The following is a 27,091-nucleotide window of genomic DNA, read 5'->3' as shown; positions in this document are numbered from 1 at the left end:
CAGAGTGCTTTCCACCGTGGCCCTGTAGATATCTGTAAGCAGCTGAGGAGATGAAGAAGAGCTGTTGTTGTACCTTCTTCAACAGGCGAGGGGCGTTTCTAGTCCAGGAGAGGTCAGAGGAGATCTGGATGCTCTTGCACTTTAAACTGTCCAGATCACTTCCCAGGTTCTCATCGACCTCACCAAAAAGAAGCGTTTGTGGTACTTTGTTGGGGTAGTTGTGTATTTCTCCAAACCTTTACAGTAAAATTATGAAATACTAATTCTGGTTATAATATAGACGACCCTCTAATATAATCTGAAGAGATTGTGTTGTCACCTCATGGTTTTGGAGAAATAAATTCCTGAAGGTGGGACAAATGCATATAATGGTTATTTCTCCAAAACTGTACAGTAAAATATAAAATATTTATTATTTTACATAAAACATGAATGTGAAAGTTGTAAAAATGTAATTAATATAAATGTTGTGTAGGTTACTTTTCTGTTTTCCTCTTATTTTCTCAACCATTGCCAGGATCGGGTCCTTTCTGCTCCATTAATGCACCTTGTATGCCCGACGCTAATCTTTAAGGAAGAGCTGGTGTCGGATGGTGTGACCGCAGTTTTCTTCTGTAGAGGTGATGTCTCCTCACTGAAGCGACGCTGCAAGCCCTGCAGTTTGAGCAGAAGTTCAGAGATGCGGGGATCAGAGTCTGCGGCTTTAGTCAGCGCTAACCAATAGGGAAACGTCTTACAGCGTTCATCTTTAGGCCCCGCCCAGGATGTTCATGTTTCCAGAACTCAAAATTCGTTGAGTTCAACCAAAAACAGAGAGCATCAAAACCAAAAAAGCGAGACTCGTAACCAAAGATTTTTGACATGCGCAAATAAAAGTTTATGTTTTGCAAATAACTTTTTTCTCTTTGTGAGAAAAAACTCTGAAAGTTTTGATCACAACTTAATATTTTTTGATTGAGATTAGATTTTTGTTTGATTGAATAATATTGAGACAAATTTAACTCCATAAAGGTGTATCAGTTTCAGGTGTCTTACAACCACGAACACTGCTGGTGAGGCCTAAAACGGTGATCATAAATTCCATTTAACTAAATGTGTGCATGTGACGTAAATCCCTGACAGTACACCAACAATAGGAATCCGGAGTTTAGTTTAGTCAGGGACTCTGAAACCGATTATTTCAACATGCCTTGACAGCCCTGTTAGTCAGTCCTGCTCCTTGCTTATAATCTTTTTACACCCGTTCAGGTAACTGGTCTCAGACATCCATCTCCCAGTCCCTGCAGCGAGCTGAGATTCTGTTCAAAAATACCTTTAATCCCAGTTTGAAATGGCTGTTCCATATTCCGAGTCAAGATGAAAAGGAGGAAAACCTTGTTGTGGTTGACAACCTTGTGTCCCAGTCCTCTGCACGTCTTCAGCAAGTGCAGCAGCATCTTTTGACTGTGGTGCTCCAGTGGCAGCTGGTGGGTGGGGGGTTTATAGGACCCCTCCCGGTAGGTTCAAGGACTTATTTTTAATTCAAAACTAAAAATCTTTAAAGGTAAAAGAAGAAGTACTCTAATATTATGTGCTTTTCTTAGAAAAGTTGTCATTTCTGTTTTGTTTCACTGTAACTGTCACACAATAAATCAGGCCCATGAGCTCTTCCATTTGTAAGTGGTCTTTTTGTCCTGTTTTCCTTTGTCCTTTAGGGGCAGTACAAAGCTCTGTGGAGGCTCTTTGAACAGCGATCTCTGCTGCTCTTCATACATGAATACACCAGAAGGGTCCACCTAACAGCAGCCTTCATAACCAGAGTCAACTACCTGCTGCAACATCAGCTCAATAAGCTTCACTTAATGCATACTCAGGTCAGAGGGAAACAGCAACATGAACACTTGAATACTCGCATTTTAAGTCTGGTGGGCAGATTGTTTCCAACCAATAAATTAAAATAGGAACCACTTTGAACTAAAACTAACTATATATGAAAAAAATATGAAGGTCGTGTGGAGTCGACATGGAGAGTGCATGCGCAAGAGATCATTTATGCACTGTGCATAAAGTATTTCAAACATTTTATGTTATGCAAATTGAAAAGATTTTTTTCATGTGTTTTGCTGTGGCAGTTTAAGCACATCATTGCTTAATTGACTTTATCAAATCTGGGGTGCATCTGGCAGAGACAAAGTTATAAACTTTACATTTATAGTTATAAAGTTTATGTTTATAACTTTTGAAATACGTTTTTTGATCAAGGCTAAAAGGTCTCAGACGAAGAGATTTTGACAACTATAAATGTCATCTGTAGTTGACAGAAGTTGGCAGCCTTGTCGGTAACTCATTAAATTTGTTAAAAATATTCTTTGGTCTTGTGATGAACTTAATGTTATGATTTCAGTGAAATAAATGTCATGATATTTTGTGCATATTCATTTCAATTCAGTTTTATTTATGTAGCTCCAATTAACAACACATGTCGTCTCAAGGCTCTTCACAAAGGGTCAGGAATGGTGCGGGGTTGTTGGGGAGGTTAGATTAAACTACTGAGAGTTAAGAGTTTGGACATTTTAGAATGGGCTATGTGTACGGGCACTAAGTAAAATAATAAACTGATAAAGTTTGTCCATGTAGAGCCCACTGATGGTCATTGTTATACTAAAAACCACAAGGATTGGGATACCTCTCTCTATCAGACTGATTATAACCATTGGAAAAGAGAAGGGGTCATACAGGTAGCAGAAATGGAGGGTGTGTTTGGACCTCAACCATAACTGAGCTGGTTTAGGCTAAACCTGACTCCCCCTTACTCCAACCAACAGGGAGGGAGGAAGGCTCCCTCCCTGATAACCTAAGCCACTCTAACTATAAGCTTTATCAAAAAGGAAAGTTTTAAGCCTAGCATTAAAAGTAGACAGGGTGTCTGCCTCATGGACTAAAACTGGGAGCTGGTTCCACAGGAGAGGAGCCTGATAACTAAAGGATCTGCCTCCCATTCTACTTCTAGAGACTCTAAGAACCACCAGTAAACCTGCAGTCTGAGAACAAAGTGCTCTGTTAGGAACATATGGACCAATCAGATCTCTGATGTATGATGGAGCTAGATCATTAAGGGCTTCATACATTACCGACCAAAAGTTTGGACACACCTTCTCATTCAAAGAGTTTTCTTTATTTTTATGACTATGAATATTGTAGCTTCACACTGAAGGCATCAAAACTATGAATTAACACATGTGGAATTATATACTGAACAAAAAAGTGTGAAATAACTGAAAATATGTCTTATATTCTAGGTTCTTCAAAGTAGCCACGTTTTGCTTTGATTACTGCTCCACACACTCTTGGCATTCTGTTGATGAGCTTCAAGAGGTTGTCACCTGAAATGGTTTTCACTTCACAGGTGTGCCCTGTCAGGTTTAATAAGTGGGATTTCAAGCCTTATAAATGGGGTTGGAACCATCAGTTGTGTTGTGCAGGAGGTGGATACAGTACACAGCTGATAGTCCTACTGAATAGACTGTTAGAATTTGTATTATGGCAAGAAAAAAGCAGCTAAGTAAAGAAAAACAAGTGGCCATCATTACTTTAAGAAATGATGGTCAGTCAGTTGGGAAAACTTTGAAAGTGTCCCCAAGTGCAGTCGCAAAAACCATCAAGTGCTACAAAGAAACTGGCTCACATGAGGACCGCCCCAGGAAAGGAAGACCAAGAGTCACCTCTGCTGCGGACGATAAGTTCATCCGAGTCACCAGCCTCAGAAATCGCAGGTTAACAGCAGCTCAGATTAGAGAACAGGTCAATGCCACACAGAGTTCTAGCAGCAGACACATCTCTAGAACAACTGTTAAGAAGAGACTGTGTGAATCAGGCCTTCATGGTAAAATAGCTGCTAGGAAACCACTGCTGAGGACAGGCAACAAGCAGAAGAGACTTGTTTGGGCTAAAGAACACAAGGAATGGACATTAGACCAGTGGAAATCTGTGCTTTGGTCTGATGAGTCCAAGTTTAAGATCTTTGGTTCCAACCACCGTGTCTTTGTGCGGCACAGAAGAGGTGAACGGATGGACTCTACATGCCTGGTTCCCATCGTGAAGCATGGAGGAGGAGGTGTGATGGTGTGGGGGTGCTTTGCTGGTGACACTGTTGGGGATTTATTCAAAATTGAAGGCATACTGAACCAGCATGGCTACCACAGCATCTTGCAGCGGCATGCTATTCCATCCGGTTTGCGTTTAGTTGGACCATCATTTATTTTTCCAACAGGACAATGACCCCAAACACACCTCCAGGCTGTGTAAGGGCTATTTGACCAAGAAGGAGAGTGATGGGGTGCTGCGCCAGATGACCTGGCCTCCACAGTCACCGGACCTGAACCCAATCGAGATGGTTTGGGGTGAGCTGGACCGCAGAGGGAAGGCAAAAGGGCCAACAAGTGCTAAGCATCTCTGGGAACTCCTTCAAGACTGTTGGAAAACCATTTCAGGTGACGACCTCTTGAAGGTCATCAACAGAATGCCAAGAGTGTGTGGAGCAGTAATCAAAGCAAAAGGTGGCTTCTTTGAAGAACCTAGAATATAAGACATATTTTCAGTTGTTTCACACTTTTTTGTTCAGTATATAATTCCACATGTGTTAATTCATAGTTTTGATGCCTTCAGTGTGAAACTACAATATTCAAAGTCATGAAAATATAGACAACTCTTTGAATGAGAAGGTGTGTCCAAACCTTTGGTCTGTTCTGTATTAAGATAATTCTGTACTATATTGTTTGTAATTTTGTTTTATTCATGGTAATTTATTATCGTTTCTATTATTTATTTATCCTCCCTGTTACCTTACTAGAGGTGCACCTTTAACCTGTCTTGCTGTTGAAGCTCTTTAATTTTGCCCAGGGGGATAAGGTTAATCTTATCTCTGTATTAATAATTGAATAATTGAATGATTATTATAATAGTTTATGTGGTCATTTATTCGACTACTTAGGGGGTGGACCCCTGAGCGACTGAGCTGGTAGCATTTATTAATTCATTGTTCGGAGAATATCTCTCCTTTCTTTCAGTCTTTTCACCATCTTCTCTGCTTACACACGTCAACAAAATTGTTGGTACCCCTCGGTTAATGAAAGAAAAACCCACAATGGTCACAGAGATAACTGGAATCTGACAAAGGTAATAATGAATACAAATTCTATGAATATGAACAAATGAAAGTCAGACGTTGCTTTTCAAACATGCTTCAACAGAATTATTTAAAAAATAAACTCCTGAAACAGGCCTGGACAAAAATGATGGTACCCTTAACTTAGTATTTTGTTGCACAACCTTGTGAGGCAATCACTGCCATCAAACGATTTCTTCATATGCCTCATTTTTCCATCTGCGAACATAGAGCTGATGTGCCTTGCCAAAAAGTAAAATGTTTGTCTCATCTGTCCATAGGACATTCTCCCAGAAGCTTTGTGGCTTGTCAACGTGTAGTTTGGCAAATTCCAGTCTGTCTTTTTTATGATTTGTTTTCAACAATGGTGTTCTCCTTGGTCGTCTCCCATTAAGTCCACTTTGCCTCAAACAACGTCGGATGGTGGGATCTGACACTGATGTTCCTTGAGCTTGAAGTTCACCTTTAATCTCTTTAGAAGTTTTTCTGGGCTCTTTTGTTATAGTTCGTATTATCCGTCTCTTTGTTTTGTCATCGATGTTCCTCCTGCGGCCACGTCCAGGGAGGTTGGCTACAATCCTATGGATCTTACATTTCTGAATAATATGTGCAACTCTAGTCACAGGAACATGAAGCTGCTTGAAGATGGTCTTATAACCTTTACCTTTAACATGCTTGTCTATAATTTTCTTTCTAATCTCCTGAAACAACTCTTTCCTTCGCTTCCTCCGGTCCATGTTGAGTGTGGTACACACCATGTCACCAAACAGCACAGTGACTACCTGTAGCCCTATATATAGGCCCACTGACTGATTACAAGAATGTAGACACCTGTGATGCTAATTAATGGACACACCTAGATTTAACATGTCCCTTTGGTCACGTTATTTTCAGGGGTACCATCATTTTGTCCATCTTAGGGATTTTGGATACTTCTTTTTGCATCTTGCAGTCTTCTTTCAGGATGAACTTGCTTGGATTTCTTTTTTCTGTACAGTGGAGTAGATGATTTCTTTATATTTCCAGGCGTCTTTAAATCCCTGACTAGCCTAGCTGCTACTCTCATGATTCGGCCCAAAGACAAAATGTCATGATCAAAAATAAACTACACCCTTTTTCAGTTTTTTTATGTGTGGATGTATTTAAATCTAATCTCCAGTGCATAAAACACCTGATTTTAATCATTGTTTAGTAAACCAAAACAAAGCCAAAATGGAAAAGCTCTGAATGTTCACCACATGATTCTGTGGTTTGTAGAACCACCTTTAGCAACAGTATCTCAAAGCAGCTTTCCTCTGTATGAATTTATCACTAATATGGAGAACAATGTTTGAATTTTGGTCCACTCTGCTTTCTAATGAGAAGGTGTGTCCAAACGTTTGGTCTGGACTGTATATAATAAAGAGAATTGGCCCAAGTACTGAACCCTGTGGTACTCCACCATTAACCCTGGAGTTTAAAGATGATTTATCATTTACATGAACAAACTGGAATCTGTCAGACAGATAAGATTTAAACCAGCCTAGCGCTGTTCCCCTGATCCCTACAGCATATTCCAGCCTTTCTAAGAGAATATTATAATCGACTGGATCAAATGCAGCACTGAGATCTAACAGAACCAGAACAGACACAAGTCCATTATCTGAGGCCATAAGAATATCATTAGTGACTTTCAGCAGAGCTGTTTCAGTGCTATGATGAGCTCTGAAACCTGACTGAAACTCTTCAAACAGGTCATTGCTGTATAAATGTTCACACATTTGATTAGCAACTATTTTCTCAAGAATTTTAGATAAGAATGGAAGATTGGATATAGGTCTGTAATTTTTCAAGTCATCTCGATCAAGCAAAGGTTTCTTAAGTAAAGGTTTAATTACAGCTAACTTAAAAGCTTGTGGTACATATCCATTTACTAAGGATAGATGAATCATATCTAAAATTGGTACTCAGAGGGAACACTTCCTTAAATATTTTGGTTGGGATTGGGTCTAACATACAAGTTGATATGATATATGATATGACACTTCCACTGTACAATAGCAAATGGTTTCAAATACTGATGTTTGCCAAGTGCTTCCTTTCCATTGATTACTATGACTTATTGGGACCTGCAGGGAACCAAGAGAGCAGAGGAGGTAAAATCACCAGGAATGCCAGAGCAGGAGTTGCTCTGTATTCTGTGTTCTAATAGATTTAAATTAGCTAAGAGTGGTTTTAAAGCTAGTGTACATGTAAGTGTTCACAAGTGCAAACCACTCTGGTGTTGTCTTCAAAGAAAGGTTATTGAAGAAAAAAACATATTAGAACAGAAACTCAGACTCTATGTGTGTGAATTTATGACCTTTCTGGGGGCAACTGATACTATCAACTAAATATTTTGTGTACCTATTCTTAACCATTGTCACTTTCTTTTCAGGTTCTGCCCAGCTCACTTTCATCCAGAATTGGTCTGGTCTCTCTAAGTCAGGAGCTCCGACTTCATCTGAACCACTGGCGTTTTCTCTACAGTCGAGTCCATTCTGACCACTATCTGAGAAAGGCACTTGGTCCACAGAGCAAAATGCTGGAGGAAATGAAACAGACCCTAGACTTGCTTGGTTTACAGCTTTTGGTCTTGATGGAGCAATATGTATATTGCATTCTGTCTGCAATAGGAAAGACGGCATCTGACTCTGTACCCAGAGATGTTCTGGAGGACATTTTATCAGGTACAGACCTGTATAATCAGGTAGTGAAGGAGCATAAAAATAAAATGAATGCTTCCCAGCCAAGGATGTTGGTTTTACAGGAGGCACATGAATCAAAATTCTTTACCAGTCTTCCAAAGATTACAAGATATCATGCTTCTGCAGTGTCGGTCAAAAGTCTGATAAGTGTTTTGGCTGTCCATCATGCAGAAATGCTTGCCAGGCAACTGGACCTTTGGATATCTGAGGAGAGCTGTCATGTTTGTAAGATTCATTCCAGTCACAAATCATGCTCTGATAACTTCATTAGTCAAGTGTCTGCATGCAGCTGTGGCTCTCCCAAGTTGACCTGGGAACAATTGTGGCAAACGTACCTGACTTCATCTCCTCTCCTGTTCAATAATCAACCCTTTGCACAGATATTGTCTCTGCAAACGTACAATGAACCCTGCCGTACTCATACCTCTAATCACCATTTGCACAGTTTTGCTTTAGGGAATCAACTCCCTGTTTTGGTGAAACTGTCAACGTTCCAATATAAAAAAGAGAGCTTAGTAAATAAAACCAGCCAGTATCAAACATGCAGAACTCAGTGTGGTCTCACTCAGCTCAGTGCAGAGGGAGCTAAGTCTAACCTAGAAAGAAAAGGAAGTTTTGACAACTGTGACCCTCCTTCATCCCCTGCAACCTTCTCCCATCATGTTTCAACCCTGTCTCCATATCAGTTAGACCATTCTTCTGTTGAACCATTTTTCCAAGTGCTTGTGACCTCCCCCGATCTCCTGGCTCCCCAGGCATTTCAAAGGCCAACAACAAAAGAACCAACTGATCAGCTCGTCCCTGTTGCAGTACCGGGTGTCGCTGATTGGAAGGATGGATCAGTTGGTTTAGATCCTGCAGCTCATTCAGAGAAACTCAGTAAGCAGACTGTGAACGTGACCAACATTCAAGAAGTGGAAGTAACTAAACCGGATTGGACTGAACTGAAAATAGCAATGGGGGCAGCTGCTACTGTGAGGTGAGGACAAAATAAGCAGCCCTTAATTGTTTTCACTTGGAGCCTGCTTTGTGTAGATGTCCACAATATTCTGAAGAAACTTTAAACCCATTGTTGTTTGCATTATACTAATCTTTACCCAAGGATTGAGGCTTTCTAACCATCTGAAACGATGTGTGAACATGTCATGGTAATTAAGAATTTCAATATAAAAGTATTTAAAACTCATCTGAACTTCCATGATCATACAACACCTGATGAACAACAACAACAACAACTGAGATATATATCAGTGTAATTAATGATTAATATATATCTCATTCCCACCACACCATCTCAGTCAGCCTGAGAAATTAACTGGGGCTTAGCTACACCGTGATCCTTTTCTGTTTTTTGTTTTTTTATGCTGTGTCATCGTTGCCCTTCTGATGACCCAGTTTGAACCAAGTTTCAGTCATTGGACCAATAGCCCCACTTTGACTGTAGAATACTTTAGTGTACATTGGATTAGGTGAATCAACCCTAATGACTGGAAGGTGCTCAGGTCCTGTGGTGGCAAACCAAGCCCATATCACCACTACTCTACTACCATGTTTGATAGTTGTTCACCAAGCATGACTGTGCAGTATAGTCAAACATATCTCAAAGTTGGGCTGCTGAGTCTTTCGCCTGACAACCCTTTCAAACAAGCCATACTCTTTCAGTCTTGTTTGTGTCATGAACTTCAACATTTAACTTGCTAACTGAGGCCTTTGTATCAGAGCTACAGAATCCGAATGAGCTTTATTGCCAGGTTTGTTCAGACAAACAAGAAATTTGACTCTGGTTCTCTTTGCTCTCAATAATAACGAATATCTGTTTTAATGTACATATATACGCAGTTGACTTTACAATGGAATATAACGTGGGATCAGTCCAAGTATGCATGGTATTATTCTGGAGCTCTGACTGTCAATAATTCATCAGAGAAACAGCCTGGGGGAACAAACTGTCTCTGTGGCGGCTGGTTTTCGTGAACAGTGCTCTGTAGCGCCACCTGAAGGTAAAGCTCTGAACAGTCTATGTGCAGGGTGTGTGGTGTCTGCAGAGATTTTAGCAGCTCTTTTCCTGACCTTTGACCTGTATAAGTCCTGGATGGAGGGAAGGTCTGTCCTGATTATTTGTTGCAGTCTGGACCTGTCCTGTTTTGTGGATGATCCAAACCACTTGGATGGATGAAGACAGGACAGACTGGATGATGGCAGTGGAGAAGATGACCATCAGCAGCTCCTGTGGAAGGTTGAACTTCTTGAGTTGCCTCAGGAAGTACAGTCTGCTATATGATCAAAAGTCAAAGTAACAAAAATTAACTTGACATGAATTGAAGGTGTGAAATACTGAACATGGTAAAAACCAACACATGATTAATTTCGTCTCTGTGAAAATTAGAATCCATAAATTTGGAGGTCATTAAAATGATAACATGGTAAATATTAATGTTATGAATTTTAGGGTTATCAAATTTAGCGTTGCCCGATTTCCTTCACTACCTTGATTTTAGCGCCTCCATTTTTACCACTTCAGTTTTATCATTCACTGCGTTCACAGTGTAATTTTTGTTACTTTCGTTAGTTCGGAATGCAGCACAACACACATTTGCCGGTGGATTAAAGGCAAGGGTGAGGGTGGCCCCCTCTGTCAGAGCTTCACGAGCACGCTGGCTCCCCTTCCTCTTCGCCGTCTCCGGCGGTATAGCTCATAAAGAGCCGCCGCTCCACTGTCCAGGACCGCCATGAAGCTCGTCAATGAATGATAGTGAAAAAATGCCAAGAGAGGACTGTCTGATGTTTAGAAGTTCCTCTCTGCTGAAAGAGACCATAGAATGGTGGCAGAAAACATCACTAAAACACAAAGTGTAGGGTTGTCATCTGAAAGTCTTTTTACTGCAGACTAATTTAACATTGGTTTCTGTTAATGATGTTTTTTCTTGACTTAACACAGGATTATGACAGCTGGAGACTCTTTGTGTTTTTCAGCTCTGGTGTTCTGAAGGATGAGAACCTCAGGAAAGAACCCAATGTTGGAACCAGGGCAACTACAGCAGAGCCAGACCCTGTTGACGGGCCTCACTCTGTGCAGTGGATGGATATGGGCCGATTACGGCTCCTTGCTGATCCACTTGAACGGTATCAATTTCAGCTGTTGAGTTTCTGCACAAGTGCCCTGAGTCTAAAACTACACGTAGCATCATCAGGAACCACTGCACGCAGCATCAACCTTCAAGATGACCACAGGAGCTTCCAAATCCTGCACAGTGTCAATCATGCTTTAGAGACGGGTAATCTACACATGCTTCTTCATGTGCTTTCCTCTCACCTAAATGCATTGCACACACAGTACTGTGGTATTATTTAGTGTTAGGAGACTGAATTTCTGTCCCCTTGATGTTGGTCAAAGTGTCTGTTTCTACAAAATTCATTTCAGTTTATTTATATAGCACCAATTCTCAACACATGTCGTCTCAAGGCTCTTCACAAAAGTCAGGTTCATACATTCCAGTTAATCCTAACTATTGAACAGTTCAGTCAGATTCAGTTATTTATTCAAATTGGATAAAAAGTTTTTCTATCTAAGGAAACCCAGCAGATTGCATCCAGTCAGTGACTTGCAGCATTTACTCCTCCTGGATGAGCATGTAGAGACAGTGGACAGTCACTGGCGTTGACTTTGCAGCAATCCCTCATACTGAGCATGCATGTAGCGACAGTGGAGAGGAAAAACTCCCTTTTAACAGGAATAAACCTCCAGCAGAACCAGAACCAGTGTGAGCGGCCATCTGCCACGACCGACTGGGGGTTTGAGAGAACAGAGCAGAGACACAAAAAGAACAAAGAAGCACTGATCCAGGAGTACTTTCTATGAGAAGGAAAAGTAAATGTTAATGGATGGAGCTCCTTTAGTCGTTTCATCTAGAAAGAAAGAACAGATCAACTCTGAGCCAGTTTTCAAGGTTAGAGTCTGAAAGAGAGCACATAGAGTTAGTCACAGTAGAAGCTCAGTCAGTAGCCATGTCTAGGAGAGAGAAAGGGTTAAACACTAAAAGACAGGGTCATGTGGATCATCTGTAGAGGGTGAGCATTAAGTTGTTGCCAGCAGAAGCTCGGACGATTCCCCTCTCCAGAAAGGTGTCACAGGTAGACACAGAGTCAGGCCAGGTGTAGCTTCTAGGAAGTGAAAAGAGAGAACAAAGTTAAAAGCTGAAATAACAGCAAATAATACAAAATTGGAGAGTAGTGTGAGAATGTAGCGAAGAGTGTGAAAGTGGTCATTATGTAATCCAGCAGCCTAAGCCTATAGCAGCATAACTACAGAGATAGCTCAGGATAACCTAAGCCACTCTAACTATAAGCTTTATTAAAAAGGAAAGTTTTAAGCCTAGTCTTAAAAGTAGACAGGGTGTCCATGTAGAGCCCACTGATGGTCATTGTTATACTAAAAACCACAAGGATTGGGATACCTCTCTCTGTCAGACTGATTATAACCATTGGAAAAGAGAAGGGGTCATACAGGTAGCAGAAATGGAGGGTCTGTTTGCACCTCAACCATAACTGAGCTGGTTTAGGCTAAACCTGACTCCCCCTTACTCCATCCAACAGGGAGGGAAGAAGGCTCCCTCCCTGATAAACTAAGCCACTCTAAGCTTTATCAAAAAGGAAAGTTTTAAGCCTAGCCTTAAAAGTAGACAGGGTGTCTGCCTCACGGACTAAAACTGGGAGCTGGTTCCACAGGAGAGGAGCCTGATAACTAAAGGATCTGCCTCCCATTCTACTTGTAGAGACTCTAGAAACCACCAGTATACCTGCAGTCTGAGAACGAAGTGCTCTGTTAGGAACATATGGACCAATCAGATCTCTGATGTATGATGGAGCTAGATCATTAAGGGCTTTATATGTGAGGAGGAGAATTTTAAATTCTATTCTGGATTTAACAGGGAGCCAATGAAGGGAAGCTAAAATAGGAGAAATATGATCTCTCTTTTTAATTTTCATCAGAACTCTTGCTGCAGCATTTTGAATCAGCTGAAGGCTTTTAACTGCATTTTGTGGACATCCTGATAGTAAAGAATTACAATAGTCCAGCCTTGAAGTAACAAATGCATGGACTAGTTTTTCAGCATCACTCCTGGACAGGATATTTCTAATTTTGGCAATGTTCCGGAGGTGAAAGAAGGAAATCCTAGAAACCTGTTTAATATGGGATTTAAATGACATGTCCTGGTCAAAAATAACACCAAGGTTTTTTACTTTATTATCAAAATCAAGTCATATCACTCTGGTTTTAAGAAGTAGATATTCTGCTATGTAGGCTTCCTCTGGGACACAGTAGAAAACAAACTTGAGAAGATTGTTGGATTATAAGCCAACCCCTCACACAATATTAGGAAATTTAACTGGACTGAACTGGAATTGTGAATATAGTCATTTAAAACATAACAATAAGCAAGAGACACTGTTAAAATTTCTCCCACAGTGGCACAGACCAAAACTGGAAAAAGAAACACCTGGTTGTGGACAACAGCCAATCAGAGGTTTGTGTTGACCCTGCCTGTCTCCTAAAAGGTTCATGTCATGCTGTTAGAAATACCTAGGCATACACCTGGCGCATGTTACTTTTCTCATGCTCTTTAACTCTTGGACCAAATTGCTTCCTGTCCATTATTCCACTACTTCCAAGTAGGAGACTAGTTTGTTCCGCCTGGCAAAATACAGACAAACTGTACAATACAGTTTGCAATTATCTCACAATGGTGTGTTTCGACCGAACGTGAATGACGCAACAGGGGTGAGTGATTTACATGTTAACCCTATGTAAAGGCATGTTCAGGAGCGAAGCGACACAAAGGACGCGACACGAATAGAGCAAAGCGAGAGTGCACCATTATATGTACCCTTTGGTTTTACGTGTAGAGGTAAACATCTCTGTGAAGACAGGGTTTTGGAGTGGGTCGGATCACGGTAGTTCTACAGCGTGACTGATTTTGGGGTATTTAAAATATTGTAACATAAAGCTTCTTTGTAGCTCGTTCCTTCCCTCTTCTTGAGGTATTACTTATATATATCCCTTAGTATAAAGTGTTGTCCTTTGCTGCCTTTACATCCATGTCAGAGAGGTGCTGGTTGATTATACTTGACAACATTTAAATGCCTGTTTTTCACTATATCCATCATGCAGACTCAGTTAAAGCTAGAAGCTGACTGAGAAAGTCCTGCTGTTTTTCACATGGAATTTCCTGTGTTGTCTTAACAGATTTAAAGAAGACATATCATTCAAAATCCACTTTTATAGCCTTTCTAAATACGTGTTGTGTACTTTTAAGTTTGTAGGAATGCAGAAAAGTTTAATTTAGTCTCTCTAGGTGCTGCGTAGATATCTTTATAGTCTATTTGGGTCATATTCACATTGAGTTTTATCTATCATCTGTTACGTTTTGAACTATTACGTCACAGTATTTGCTGCGGAACAGCTAAACAACGTCCTGGACTCCCGGCTAACCAGTTCGCGCATCCGGCATTTTTGTTTCCCGCTGCAATTTTGTAGTCCAAGCTCAACTATGCCTATGCTGTTGTGTACTCGTACTCGTAGTTGATGTCTTCTGCTCTATCCGGGACCGGATCGCGGGGGCAGCAGACTCGGTAGAGACACCCAGACGTCCCTCTCCCCAGACACCTCCTCCAGCTCCTCTGGGGGGAGCCCAAGGCGTTCCCAGGCCAGCCGAGAGACATAGTCCCTCCAGCGTGTCCTGGGCCGTCCCCTTGCCCTCCTCCTGGTGGGACGTGCCTGGAACACCTCCCGAGGAAGGCGTCCAGGAGGCATCCAGTATAGATGCCCGAGCCACCTTAACTGGCTCCTCTCGATGTGGAGGAGCAGCGACTCTACTCTGAGCTCCTCCCGGATGGCGGAGCTTCTCACCCTATCTCTAAGGGAGTGCCCGGCCACCCTACTGAGGAAGCTCATTTCAGCCGCTTGTATCCGTGATCTCGTTCTGTCCGTCATGGCCCAACGTTCACGACCATAGGTGAGGGTAGGAACGTAGACCGACCGGTAAATTGAGAGCTTCGCTATTCGTTTCAGCTCTCTCTTCACCACAACGGACCGGCACAGCGTCCCCATTACTGCGGCAGCCGCACCGATCCATCTGTCGATCTCCCACTCCATTCTCCCTTCACTTGTGAACAAGACGTCAAGATATTTGAACTCCTCCACTTGAGGCAGGACCTCCCCTCCAACCTGAAGAGGACAAGCCACCCTTTTCCGGTCGAGAACCATGGCCTCGGACTTGGAGGAGCTGATCTTCATCCCAGCCACATCACACTCAGCTGCGAACCGCCCCAGCGCCTGTTGTAGATCTTGGCTAGAGGGGGCCAGCAGGACCATGTCATCTACAAAAAGAAGAGACGAAATCCACTGGTCCCCAAACCAGACCCCCTGTGGCCCTTGGCTGTGCCTAGAAATCCTGTCTATAAAAGTTATGAACAGGACCGGTGACAAAGGGCAGCCCTGCCAGAGTCCAACATGCACCGGGAACAGGTCCGACTTAGTGCCGGCAATGCGGACCAAACTCCTGCTCTGCTTGTAGGGGTGGCCCCTAATAAAGGGCCCCCGACTCCGTACTCCTGGAGCAACCCCCACAGGGCACCACGAGGGACACAGTCGAATGCCTTCTCCAGGTCCACAAGACACATGTGGACCGGTTGGGCAAACTCCCATGAACCCTTGAGTACCCTGCAGAGGGTATAGAGCTGGTCCAGTGTTCCACAGCCGGGACGAAAACCACACTGCTCCTCCTGAAGCCGAGGTTCGACTACCAGGGAGGCTGAGGAGTGTGATCCCCCTGTATTTGGAACACACTCTCCAGTTCCCCTTCTTATGAAGGGGGACCACCACCCCAGTCTGCCAGTCCAGAGGCACTGTTCCCGAACGCCACACAATGTTGAAGAGGCATGTCAGCCATGACAGCCCCACAACATTCAGAGACCTGAGGTACTCAGGGCGGCTCTCATCCATCCCCGAAGCCCTGCCACCATGGAGCTTGTTAACCACCTCGGTGACTTCAGCCTGGGTGATGAAAGTGTCCAATCCCGAGTCCCCAGCCTCTGCTTCCACCAGGGAATGCATGATGGCAGGATTGAGGAGATCCTCGAAGTACTTCCACCGCCCGATAATGTCCCAAGTTGAGGTCAACAGCTCCCCACCCACCCTGTAAACAGTGTTGGTGAAGAACTGCTTCCCCCTCCTCAGGCCAACCGGTACTCCTTCTCCATGGCCTCACCGAACTCCTCCCAGGCCCGTGTTTTTGCCTCTGCCACAGCCCGGGCCGCAGCATGCTTGTCCTCACAGTACCCGTCAGCCACCTCAGGAGTCCCACAAGCCAACCACAGTTTATAGGACTCCTTCTTCAGCTTGACAGCATCCCTTAATGCTGGTGTCCACCACTGGGTTTGGGGATTGCTGCCGCGACAGGCACCGCAGACCTTATGGCCGCAGCTATGGGCAGCAGCATCGACAACAGATGCGGAGAACATGGTCCACTCGGACTCTGTGTCTCCAACATCCCCCGGAATCTGGACAAAGTTCTCCCGGAGGCGGGAGTTGGGAATTGAATACATCCCTGGCCGAGGGCTCTACCAGACATTCCCAGCAGACCCTCACTATGCGCTTGGGCCTGCCAAGTCTGTCCGGCTTTTTCCTCTTCCAGCGGATCCAACTCACCACCAGGTGGTGATCAGTGGACAGCTCAGCCCCTCTCTTCACCCGAGTGTCCAAAACATGCGGCCGAAGGTCTGAAGACACGACAACAAAGTCGATCATCGACCTCCTGCGTAGGGTGTCCTGGTGCCAGGTGCATTGATGGACACCCTAATGCTTGAACATGGTGTTCATTATGGACAATCTGTGACTAGCACAGAAGTCCAATAAAGAAACACCACTCGGATTCAGATTGGGGAGGCCATTCCTCCCGATCACGCCTCTCCAGGTGTCCCCCAGCAGAATAATGGAGTCCCCGGGAGGGGCAGTATGCAGCAGCAGTCAGACACCTGTCCCCAACCCGAGGATGCGGGTATGCGACCCTCTCATCCACTGGGGTAAACCCCTACACGAGACGGCTGAGCTGGTTGGGAACAAGCAAACCCACCCCAGCCCGCTGCCTCTCCCCATGGGCCACTCCAGAGTAGAAGAGTCTCCAGCCCCTCTCGAGGAGATGGATTCCAGAGCCCACGCACTGTCGAGGTGAGCCCGACTATTTATCTCTCGACCTCCTGCACAAGCACAGGCTCCCCCACCAGCGAGGTGACATTCCACGTCCCTAGAACCAGCCTAAGCATCCGCAGAGCGGGCCGCCAAGGTCTCCACGTTTGTCCGCTGCCCAATCCTCTTTGCACCGTTTCCTCATGGTTCCCCCCGCAGGTGGTGGGCCCACTGGGGGATGGCCTCGCGTCTCTCATTCGGGCTTGGCCCGGCTGGGTCCCGCGAGGAGCAACCCAGCCACGAAGCGCTCTCTGACGAGTCCGACCCTAGGCTTGGCTCCAGGGTGGGACCCCAGCTCTGCCGTACTGGGCGACATCACATGCCTTGATTTTAATGTTCCTCATAAAGGTGTCTTGAATCGCTCTTTTTCTGACCCGTCACCTAGAGCCTGCTTACCATGGGAGACCCTCCCAGGGGTATTTAAGCCCCAGACAACCTCTAGGATTATTTGAGCACTCAAACCCCTCCACCACGTTAAGGTGGCGGTTCAAGGAGAAGAGCTATTGTGTATTAACCCACAAAATTCATAACACTGTCCCCCAGCATCAAAACTTCTTTCAAAGTGCCTGGTTACATTTTATTTTTCATGGAAATATTTCCAGATCAGTGGGGAAATTCCTCTTTGTGTGCGTGTAGCACATTAAGGATGAGTGCCTTCAGAAACCTCCGCTAATATCAAGAAGGATTTGCTGAAAGACTTTGCCTGCCCCTTAATCTTTCAGGAAAGATTAAGGGGTCAGTTCCTTCTGTCTATAGAAATGACGGACACAGCAAAGCGGTAAGCTGCAAATAAAGATAAAATGACAACTATTTTAGTCATGAATTTATTGTGTGTTGATATGACTTACTGGCCATTGTTCTGATTGCAGTAGCATCATGCCTTCTGCTTATGTTAGCGCTGTGTGCAGACTTTTATCTCATTGAGGACAGAACTGTACTGGGTGTTTTGAATGTTATTATTATATAAACAGTTTCGCATGGTTTTGGCCATTTTTGTCTTGTTTCTGTGCCGCTAGATAATTGTATCCCTGGAACGATCTTTGACCTGGGGCGGGGTGTGACGTGCCTCAACAGCATTTAAAGAGACGTCACCAAAACGAGTTGCTCTCAGACGCACCTCAGAACAGGGGTAAAAGAGGGGCCTGTGGAGCTACAATTACAAGGAATTCAGACCAAAAGATTGCATTTCAAATTTATATAGACCGCAACTGAATGATTTAAGTGTGAAAACGAAGGATTTAAAAGCATATGTCTCCTTTACCTTTGATCTGGTGTCTTGTTGGATGAATCAGTCTTTTGCTTTATGTATATCGCTGCTGCTGCTGGAGCAAAAAAGCTCTGAGGTTTTTACATGTCGATGCATCATTTTTTAGCTATTTTTCTCTTTACAACTTCCATATCCACATTTCTTCTTATGTTTACTGGTCTTTATTCTTCTCATAAATATTGGTTTATTTTTTTTACATCTGTGCTAACCTTACCCCTTCAACCTACACACTGTGATTGAAATGCTTCTGTTAGGAGCCAAAGCTGCTATTTACTTTGTGGTGAGGGTTCACCACAAAGTAACCTATATCCTTGCACAGTAGGACTTGGGGCCTCAGTCTGATGAGATATAGCATTTGTTGCTAACTTACAGTCTTAAAAGTTTTGCTTGCGCTCTCATTCATTTCACATTCACACCCACTTCTCACAAGCTTCAGTGGAGCCATATCTCTGTGTCCTGTTGTTGACTCAGACTTTAAGGTTAACAAACGACTGCCATGGTGTGGAATTTTCCACAGTGTACAAATTACCTGTCTGCGCCTACAGGCCTTCAGAAATCATCATAATCATCAAGCAGCAAAAAACTACAGTGATCCAGCCCAAATGGAAGTCATGCCTAGTAGAACTGTCACCCAGGATGTTAAACTGAGTTATTACAGTGATGGGCAACAAAACAGTTTCAATAATTTATTGAGAGACAGAAAATGTCAATATCAATGATGAAGTTAGGCTTTAAAATGAATAAGTCTGACAACAGGCAATGTGAGGCTACTACTATTTAAGCATTTTGTAAACAGTAATGTGAACTGGATTTGCATAATTTTCTGTTGTACTCAAACACATCTCCACTTCTAAACAGTACTGCAAATATGATTTGTATATCAATACATTGCTAGTTGTGGGTGTCCGTGGCTCAGTGGGTGGACTAGTTGGCTTGCAATCTGAAAATTATGGGTCCGATTCTAGCTTCCTCCTGCTACATGTTGATATGCCCCTGGGCAAGACACTTAACCCCAAGTTGCCTACTGTGTGGATGTATGAATGTGTTGGTGTGTCAGTGAGTGTGATTGGGTGAATGTGGCTCTAGAGTAAAGTGCTTTGACTGGCCATATGACTAGATGAGCGCTCTATAAATTCATTTCATTTACCATATAGTTGAGGAATGGTAATTTATCCATAAAGTCCTGCAATTCTTTTTTTTGGATACTTTTATTTTATTAAAGAAAAGGTTTTTACAAGAAAGAATACAAAAACAACATATCAAAATAGTAGTAAAGCATAAGAAAAGTAAAATAGCAACAAAAACGCACAAAAAAATCAAATCAATATGGTAACATGGGGGTGGCATCTATTACAAATGTGTGTAACTTCACCCTGATCTCAGATTAAGTCTCCTAACCAGCTCGTCTGTGGTGTCATTCCCCTGTTTTTTTTCTTTTAGTTCTTAAGTGAATTCAGTGTGTTCTTTGTGTTTTTATTTAAACAGATACTATTTTTAAACTTGATTTTTAATTTGAAGCACATGATAATATTTTTTCGCCCAGGTTGACACCATCAGACCCTTTTTCCTTTGCTACCTTGTATTCTTTCCATCAGTCGGGGTCAATCCATATAATCCATCAGCCTTAATTTAGTCCATAAATAACTATGGTTTTATCAGTACAAACAAATTCTCCCAGAAAAGTGCCGGTTCTTTCTAGTTTCTATTTTACAGCAATATTAGACTAAATGGCGCTAAGGTTTTAAGACACTTACCTAAGGGCCTTCTTGACTCAGAAATCTGTTGGCCTCCATATTCAGCTTGTTAAAGCTCACATGAAGAAGCAGGAAGACTGCTGGAAGCATCTTCTGACAGTGGAGCAGTTGACTCCTGCAGAATCCGTACAGAGAGGACCCTGCCATAATTCCAACTGGAAATGTTGTTGCCATGAGGCTACAGTGCTAATTACTACACCAACCAAAATCAAACCTTTTAAACAATAGATACCTGTATGAAGCAAACAGTCACATTTCAGTCATCTAAACGTGGTGGTGGAACGGTTTGGTTGCAGCTGGGTCAGAATGGCTTAAATGATTTATTGGGTCTATAGCTACTAACAGATGTGAGATCTCTCCCTTCAAAAACTTTGGTGGTTAAGGCACCGGCTTCCCCGCAACCCACTGTGGAAGAAGCGGTATAGAAAATGACTTACTAACTGATGACTGACTGACTGACAGATTGATTTATTATGTTTCACAGAAACCTGGCTGCAGCAGGTTTGTTACTATGTTACTATAAATATTGGTTACTATAAATGAGTCAACTCTGCTAAATATTAAAATTTTCACATACCTCGAAATACTGGGCGAGGAGGAGTAGCAACCATCTTTCAGTCTGATTTATTGATTAGTCCCAGACCAATTAATATCTACAACTCTTTTGAATATTTAATCCTTCATTTTCCTCATCCAAATAGCAAAGCGCTAAAACCACTTCTGTTTGTTATCCTGTACCGTCCACCAGGTCCTTACTCTCAATTTTTAGATCAGTTCTCTTATCTGATTTAGTGTTAAATATAGATAAGGTTATTATAGTAGGGGATTTTAACATTCATGATGACACTGAAAGTGATAGCCTAAATATAGCATTTAATGTTATCTTAGACTCAATTGGCTTTGCTCAAAACATTAACAAACCTACCCACCTTTGTCTTCATTCTCTGGACCTTGTGCTGACATATGGCATTGAGTGTAAAGACATAATAATATTTTCTCATAATCCCATCCTGTCTGACCATTTTTAATAACCTTTGAGTTTAATTTAACTGATTTCTCCACACCTGAAAAAAAAATTCACTATAGTAGATCATTATCAGACAACACTTTAACAATAATCTGTTCCATTTTTAATTTCCTCATTATCACAGAAAACATACAGGTCCTTCTCAAAATATTAGCATATTGTGATAAAGTTCATTATTTTCCATAATGTAATGATGAAAATTTAACATTCATATATTTTAGATTCATTGCACACTAACTGAAATATTTCAGGTCTTTTATTGTCTTAATACAGATGATTTTGGCATACAGCTCATGAAAACCCAAAATTCCTATCTCACAAAATTAGCATATCATTAAAAGGGTCTCTAAACGAGCTATGAACCTAATCATCTGAACCAACAAGTTAACTCTAAACACCTGCAAAAGATTCCTGAGGCCATTAAAACTCCCAGCCTGGTTCATCACTCAAAACCCCAATCATGGGTAAGACTGCCGACCTGACTGCTGTCCAGAAGGCCACTATTGACACCCTCAAGCAAGAGGGTAAGACACAGAAAGAAATTTCTGAACGAATAGGCTGTTCCCAGAGTGCTGTATCAAGGCACCTCAGTGGGAAGTCTGTGGGAAGGAAAAAGTGTGGCAGAAAACGCTGCACAACGAGAAGAGGTGACCGGACCCTGAGGAAGATTGTGGAGAATGTCCGATTCCAGACCTTGGGGGACCTGCGGAAGCAGTGGACTGAGTCTGGAGTAGAAACATCCAGAGCCACCGTGCACAGGCGTGTGCAGGAAATGGGCTACAGGTGCAGCATTCCCCAGATCTGGGCTACAGAGAAGCAGCACTGGACTGTTGCTCAGTGGTCCAAAGTACTTTTTTCGGATGAAAGCAAATTCAGCATGTCATTCGGAAATCAAGGTGCCAGAGTCTGGAGGAAGACTGGGGAGAAGGAAATGCCAAAATGCCAGAAGTCCAGTGTCAAGTACCCACAGTCAGTGATGGTCTGGGGTGCCGTGTCAGCTGCTGGTGTTGGTCCACTGTGTTTTATCAAGGGCAGGGTCAATGCAGCCAGCTATCAGGAGATTTTGGAGCACTTCATGCTTCCATCTGCTGAAAAGCTTTATGGAGATGAAGATTTCATTTTTCAGCACGACCTGGCACCTGCTCACAGTGCCAAAACCACTGGTAAATGGTTTACTGACCATGGTATCACTGTGCTCAATTGGCCTGCCAACTCTCCTGACCTGAACCCCATAGAGAATCTGTGGGATATTGTGAAGAGAACGTGGAGAGACTCAAGACCCAACACTCTGGATGAGCTAAAGGCCGCTATCGAAGCATCCTGGGCCTCCATAAGACCTCAGCAGTGCCACAGGCTGATTGCCTCCATGCCACGCCGCATTGAAGCAGTCATTTCTGCCAAAGGATTCCCGACCAAGTATTGAGTGCATAACTGTACATGATTATTTGAAGGTTGATGTTTTTTGTATTAAAAACACTTTTCTTTTATCGGTCGGATGAAATATGCTAATTTTGTGAGATAGGAATTTTGGGTTTTCATGAGCTGTATGCCAAAATCATCTGTATTAAGACAATAAAAGACCTGAAATATTTCAGTTAGTGTGCAATGAATCTAAAATATATGAATGTAAAATTTTCATCATTACATTATAGAAAATAATGAACTTTATCACAATATGCTAATTTTTTGAGAAGGACCTGTAGATGAAGGCAATAATTTTATTTCTTCTCATTCACAAATTGATTCTTTTGTTCAAAGTGTTACTTCCTGACTGCATGGTGCATTGGACAGTGTTGCCTCACTGAAAAAGAAGGTCATTATTTATAGGAGGCTAGCTCCCTGGTTTAATTTAGAGCTACGTGCTTTAAAGCACAGTGTTAGATAATTGCAGAGAAAATGGCTCTACACACCTAGACGATTCCTACTTAATCTGGAAAAATAATCTACTGTTGTATAAAAAGACACTTCGCCAAGCTAGAACAGCTTATTTCTTATCATTAATAGAAGACAACAAGAATAATCCTAGGTTTCTCTTTAGTACAGTTGCTAAACGTACACAGAGTCATAGCTCTGTTGAGCCATCCATTCCCCCAGCTCTCAGCAGTAATGTTTTTATCGGATTCTTTTTTAATAAATAAATTAATAAATTATTTTATAAAACTGATTCTATTAACTTTGAAATGCCAATGATTTTATTGTTAATAGAATCAATTAACAATAAAATCATTGGCATACTCCCAAACATGATTACCTTATCCTTAGTAAGTGAGACAGTATTGGAAATAAAAACTGATCTGTGTTTGGACTGTTTTGATCCTCTGGAGCTTCCTAGAATAGAATAGAATAGAATAGAATAGAATAGAATAGAATAGAATAGAATAGAATAGAATATGTGGTACAAAGAAATTGAGTGTGCTCGCACTGAGCTACCATACAGCACAGTAGGATAAACAAAAAATAAATAACACGGAAGTGTTCCCTTTGATTACCAACCCCATTTTGATTTATTTATGATTTATTTATGATTAATCTATCCTTAGTAAATGTATCAGAACCACAGGCTTTTAAGGTAGCTATAATTAAACCTTTATTTAAGAAACCTTTGCTTGATCAAGATGACTTACTTAATTACACACCTATATCCAATCTTCCGTTTTTATCTAAAATTCTTGAAAACATTGTTCCTAATTAAAATGTGAGCATTTACACATTAATGATCTGAATGAAGAGTTTCAGTCAGGCTTCAGAGCTCATCATAGCACTGAAACAGCTCTGCTGAAAGTCACTAATGATATTCTTATGGCCTCAGATAATAGACTTGTGTCTGTACTGGTTCTGTTAGATCTCAGTGCTGCATTTGATACAGTCGACCATAATATTCTCTTAGAAAGGCTGGAATATGCTGTAGGGATCAGGGGACCAACACCAGGCTGGTTGAAGACATGAAAACTTGGATGACTTTACATTTTCTGCTTTTAAATTCAGACAATACAGAAGTTGTCATCTTTGGACTGGAATCTTTGAAAAAGAAACTGCTTAGTCAATCTCTTAACCTGGATGGCATTAAATTGACCTCCAGTAATAAAGTAAAAAACCTTGGTGTTATTCTTGAGTAGGACATGTCATTTAAATCCCATATTAAACAGGTTTGTAGGATTTCCTTCTTCCATCTCTGGAACATTGCCAAAATTGGAAATATCCTATCTAGGAGTGACGCTGAAAAACTAGTCCATGCATTTGTTACTTCAAGGCTGGACTATTGTAATTCTTTACTATCAGGATGTCCACAAAATGCAGTTAAAAGCCTTCAGCTGATCCAAAATGCTGCAGCAAGCATTCTGATGAAAATTAAAAAGAGAGATCATATTTCTCCTATTTTAGCTTCCCTTCATTGGCTCCTTGTTAAATCCAGAATACAATTTAAAATGTTCCTCCTCACATATAAAGCCCTTAATGATCTAGCTCCATCATACATCAGAGATCTGATTGGTCCATATGTTCCTAACAGAGCACTTTGTTCTCAGACTGCAGGTTTACTGGTGGTTCCTAGAGTCTCTAGAAGTAGAATGGGAGGCAGATCCTTTAGTTATCAGGCTCCTCTCCTGTGGAACCAGCTCCCAGTTTTAGTCCGTGAGGCAGACACCCTGTCTACTTTTAAGGCTAGGCTTAAAACTTTCCTTTTTGATAAAGCTTATAGTTAGAGTGGCTTAGGTTATTCTGAGCTATCTCTGTAGTTATACTGCTATAGGTTTAGACTGCTGGAAGACATAATGACCACTTTCACTCTCCGCTACATTCTCATACTACTCTCCAATTTGCGTTATTTGTTGTTATTTCAGTTGCCAACAACTTAATGCTCACTTTATACAGATGATACACTATGCCTTGTCTTTCAGTGTTTAACTCTGTCTCTCCTAGACATAGCTACTGGCTGAGATTCTACTGTGACTAACTGTGTGTGCTCTTTTACATACTCTAGAAAACTGTCTCAGAGTTCATCTGCTTAGCTGTCTTTCTTTCCTAGATGAAGCCAGTAAAGGAGCTATAACCATTAATGTTTCACCTTTCTTTCCTATACAAAATACTACTGGATTAGTGCTTCTGTGTTCTTTTTTTTGTCTCTTCTCTGTTCACTCAAACCCCCAGTCGGTCGTGGCAGTTGGCCGCTCACACTGAGCCTGGTTCTAGTTCTGCTGGAGGTTTCTTCCTGTTAGAAGGAAGTTTTCCTCTCCAATGTTGCTACATGCATGGGATTGCTGCAAAGTCAATGCCAGTGACTGTCCACCTTTGCTACATGCTCATCCAGGAGGAGTGAATGCTACAAGTCACTGACTCGATGCAATCTGCTGGGTTTCCTTAGATAGAAAACCTTTTAACCAATTTGAATAATAAACTGAATCTGTCTGAATTGTTTGATAGTTAGGATTAATTGGAATGTATGTAACCAGCTTGAAATCTGTATGATTGGATTGAATTGACTTTGGTAAGTGCCTTGAGACAACATGTGTTGGGAATTGGCGCTAAATAAATAAAACTAAATTGAATTGAATTTATTGTAATTAAAATCTTTACCTACAAGCAAAATGTTAGAAGTGAATGTAACTAATGTAGCTAAAGAGGATTCCTAAATGGCTGATTGCAAGCTAAAATTTTGGAACAGTAAAGTCCTCCTACTTTCTTCCTTCATGTAGCCATCATGGGTGATGCTCAGTGTATGCATACAGTAAAGTACTCACAAATATTTAACATTGAATAAGTGCAATGAAACATTCATACCAAGTTTAATTTGTTGTCTCCCCTTTATTAACTTGACTTTCCTTGAATACTTATACTAATACAAGTCACATGTATTCAGAAATGGTAAGGTAAAGTTAGGTAAGTTTATTTATATAGCGCTTTTCAGTAACGAGACACTCAAAGCGCTGTATATACAATTACAATACAATCACAAAGAAAACAAACACAGATACAGACACAGAAAAACAAATCAAATGATACTACAATTCTTTTAAGAAATCTAAAAATCTAGGAATCCTGAGAAATCTAAAAATCTCTGGCCAACATTACAATGATACAGATAACAATAATAATCCTTTGGGTTTTACTAGTAAGAGCTGGTTCTAAACCAATCTTTCTAAAGAGGTAATTATATCATTAAGTCCTCTATGTAGGGGAAGGCATCTTGTGCTAAGAAAGAATGATCCTTGGGTTCGCTGGTATAATGCAGTTGTAATTCAATAATAACAGTCATTTGCATCCATTGAAATCTAACTAAGCAATCACTGAGTTCTAACTAAGGAAGCTGGGTCACGGGTGTACAAACAGCTTTTGTTAAATTTTTTAAGAAACTATTATTATTTTCCTTTCACTGGTAAATCTAAAAATCTATGAAAAGGAGAAGAAATGAAATCCACATTTAGGTAAAAACAAGAAGCATGGGAAAGCAACACACATAAGCAAAGATTTTGCAGGGGCATGGTGGACTCGTGAGGGTGCCAATATTTAAGTATGATCATGTGTGCAAAGAATTTGACTGTCAACACTGAGGAAGGTGTCATTGTCTTTGAAAAAGAAATGGAAGTTTTATCAAACGGCCATACAGTTCAGTTCACAGATGAGGGGGGTTGCTGGGGCAGAGCGTCATATTTACAGAACATCCAGGAGAAATGTTTTGATAAGAAGCCTATAAAGACCATCTCGGGGCGCCTGAATTAGACAAACAATAAATGTTTTGGTTCAGGCTGGCTGTGATTTTCCACCTGCCTTCAAAGTCTTACTGGCATTCTCAATTTCAAATCCAAATAGCCAAATTTCTGGTACATTCAGTAGAGCAAACAACTTTCTTCAAGATTAAATCATATCACCTTTGAGTCCGGGAAACGCAACCAGCCTGCGATTCTGTTCAAGGATCGCGTCCAGCTTGCGATTCT

General features: G+C 41.7%; 1 protein-coding gene across 7 annotated transcripts in view; it reads left to right on the top strand.

The window, feature by feature from the left end:
* ccdc142 (coiled-coil domain containing 142) overlaps positions 1-27,091 on the top strand; it is a 70,768-nt gene that overhangs the window by 5,522 nt on the left and 38,155 nt on the right. For all 7 annotated transcript variants that reach the window (XR_007036258.1, XM_047353005.1, XM_047353004.1 and 4 more), the window contains exons 5-8: positions 1,249-1,496; positions 1,695-1,853; positions 7,560-8,848; positions 10,843-11,144. Coding sequence is in view for 6 of the 7 variants with exons in the window: in XM_047353005.1 (XP_047208961.1) it covers positions 1,249-1,496; positions 1,695-1,853; positions 7,560-8,848; positions 10,843-11,144 (1,998 nt within the window). In the remaining variant the exon portion in view is untranslated. The remainder of the gene's footprint in view (positions 1-1,248; positions 1,497-1,694; positions 1,854-7,559; positions 8,849-10,842; positions 11,145-27,091) is intronic.

The sequence above is a fragment of the Girardinichthys multiradiatus genome, chromosome 23 (genome assembly GCF_021462225.1).
Source record: "Girardinichthys multiradiatus isolate DD_20200921_A chromosome 23, DD_fGirMul_XY1, whole genome shotgun sequence".
NCBI lineage: Eukaryota > Metazoa > Chordata > Actinopteri > Cyprinodontiformes > Goodeidae > Girardinichthys > Girardinichthys multiradiatus.
The sequence above is the reverse complement of the archived record's forward strand: the minus strand, read 5'-3'. Positions and strand labels throughout refer to the sequence as shown.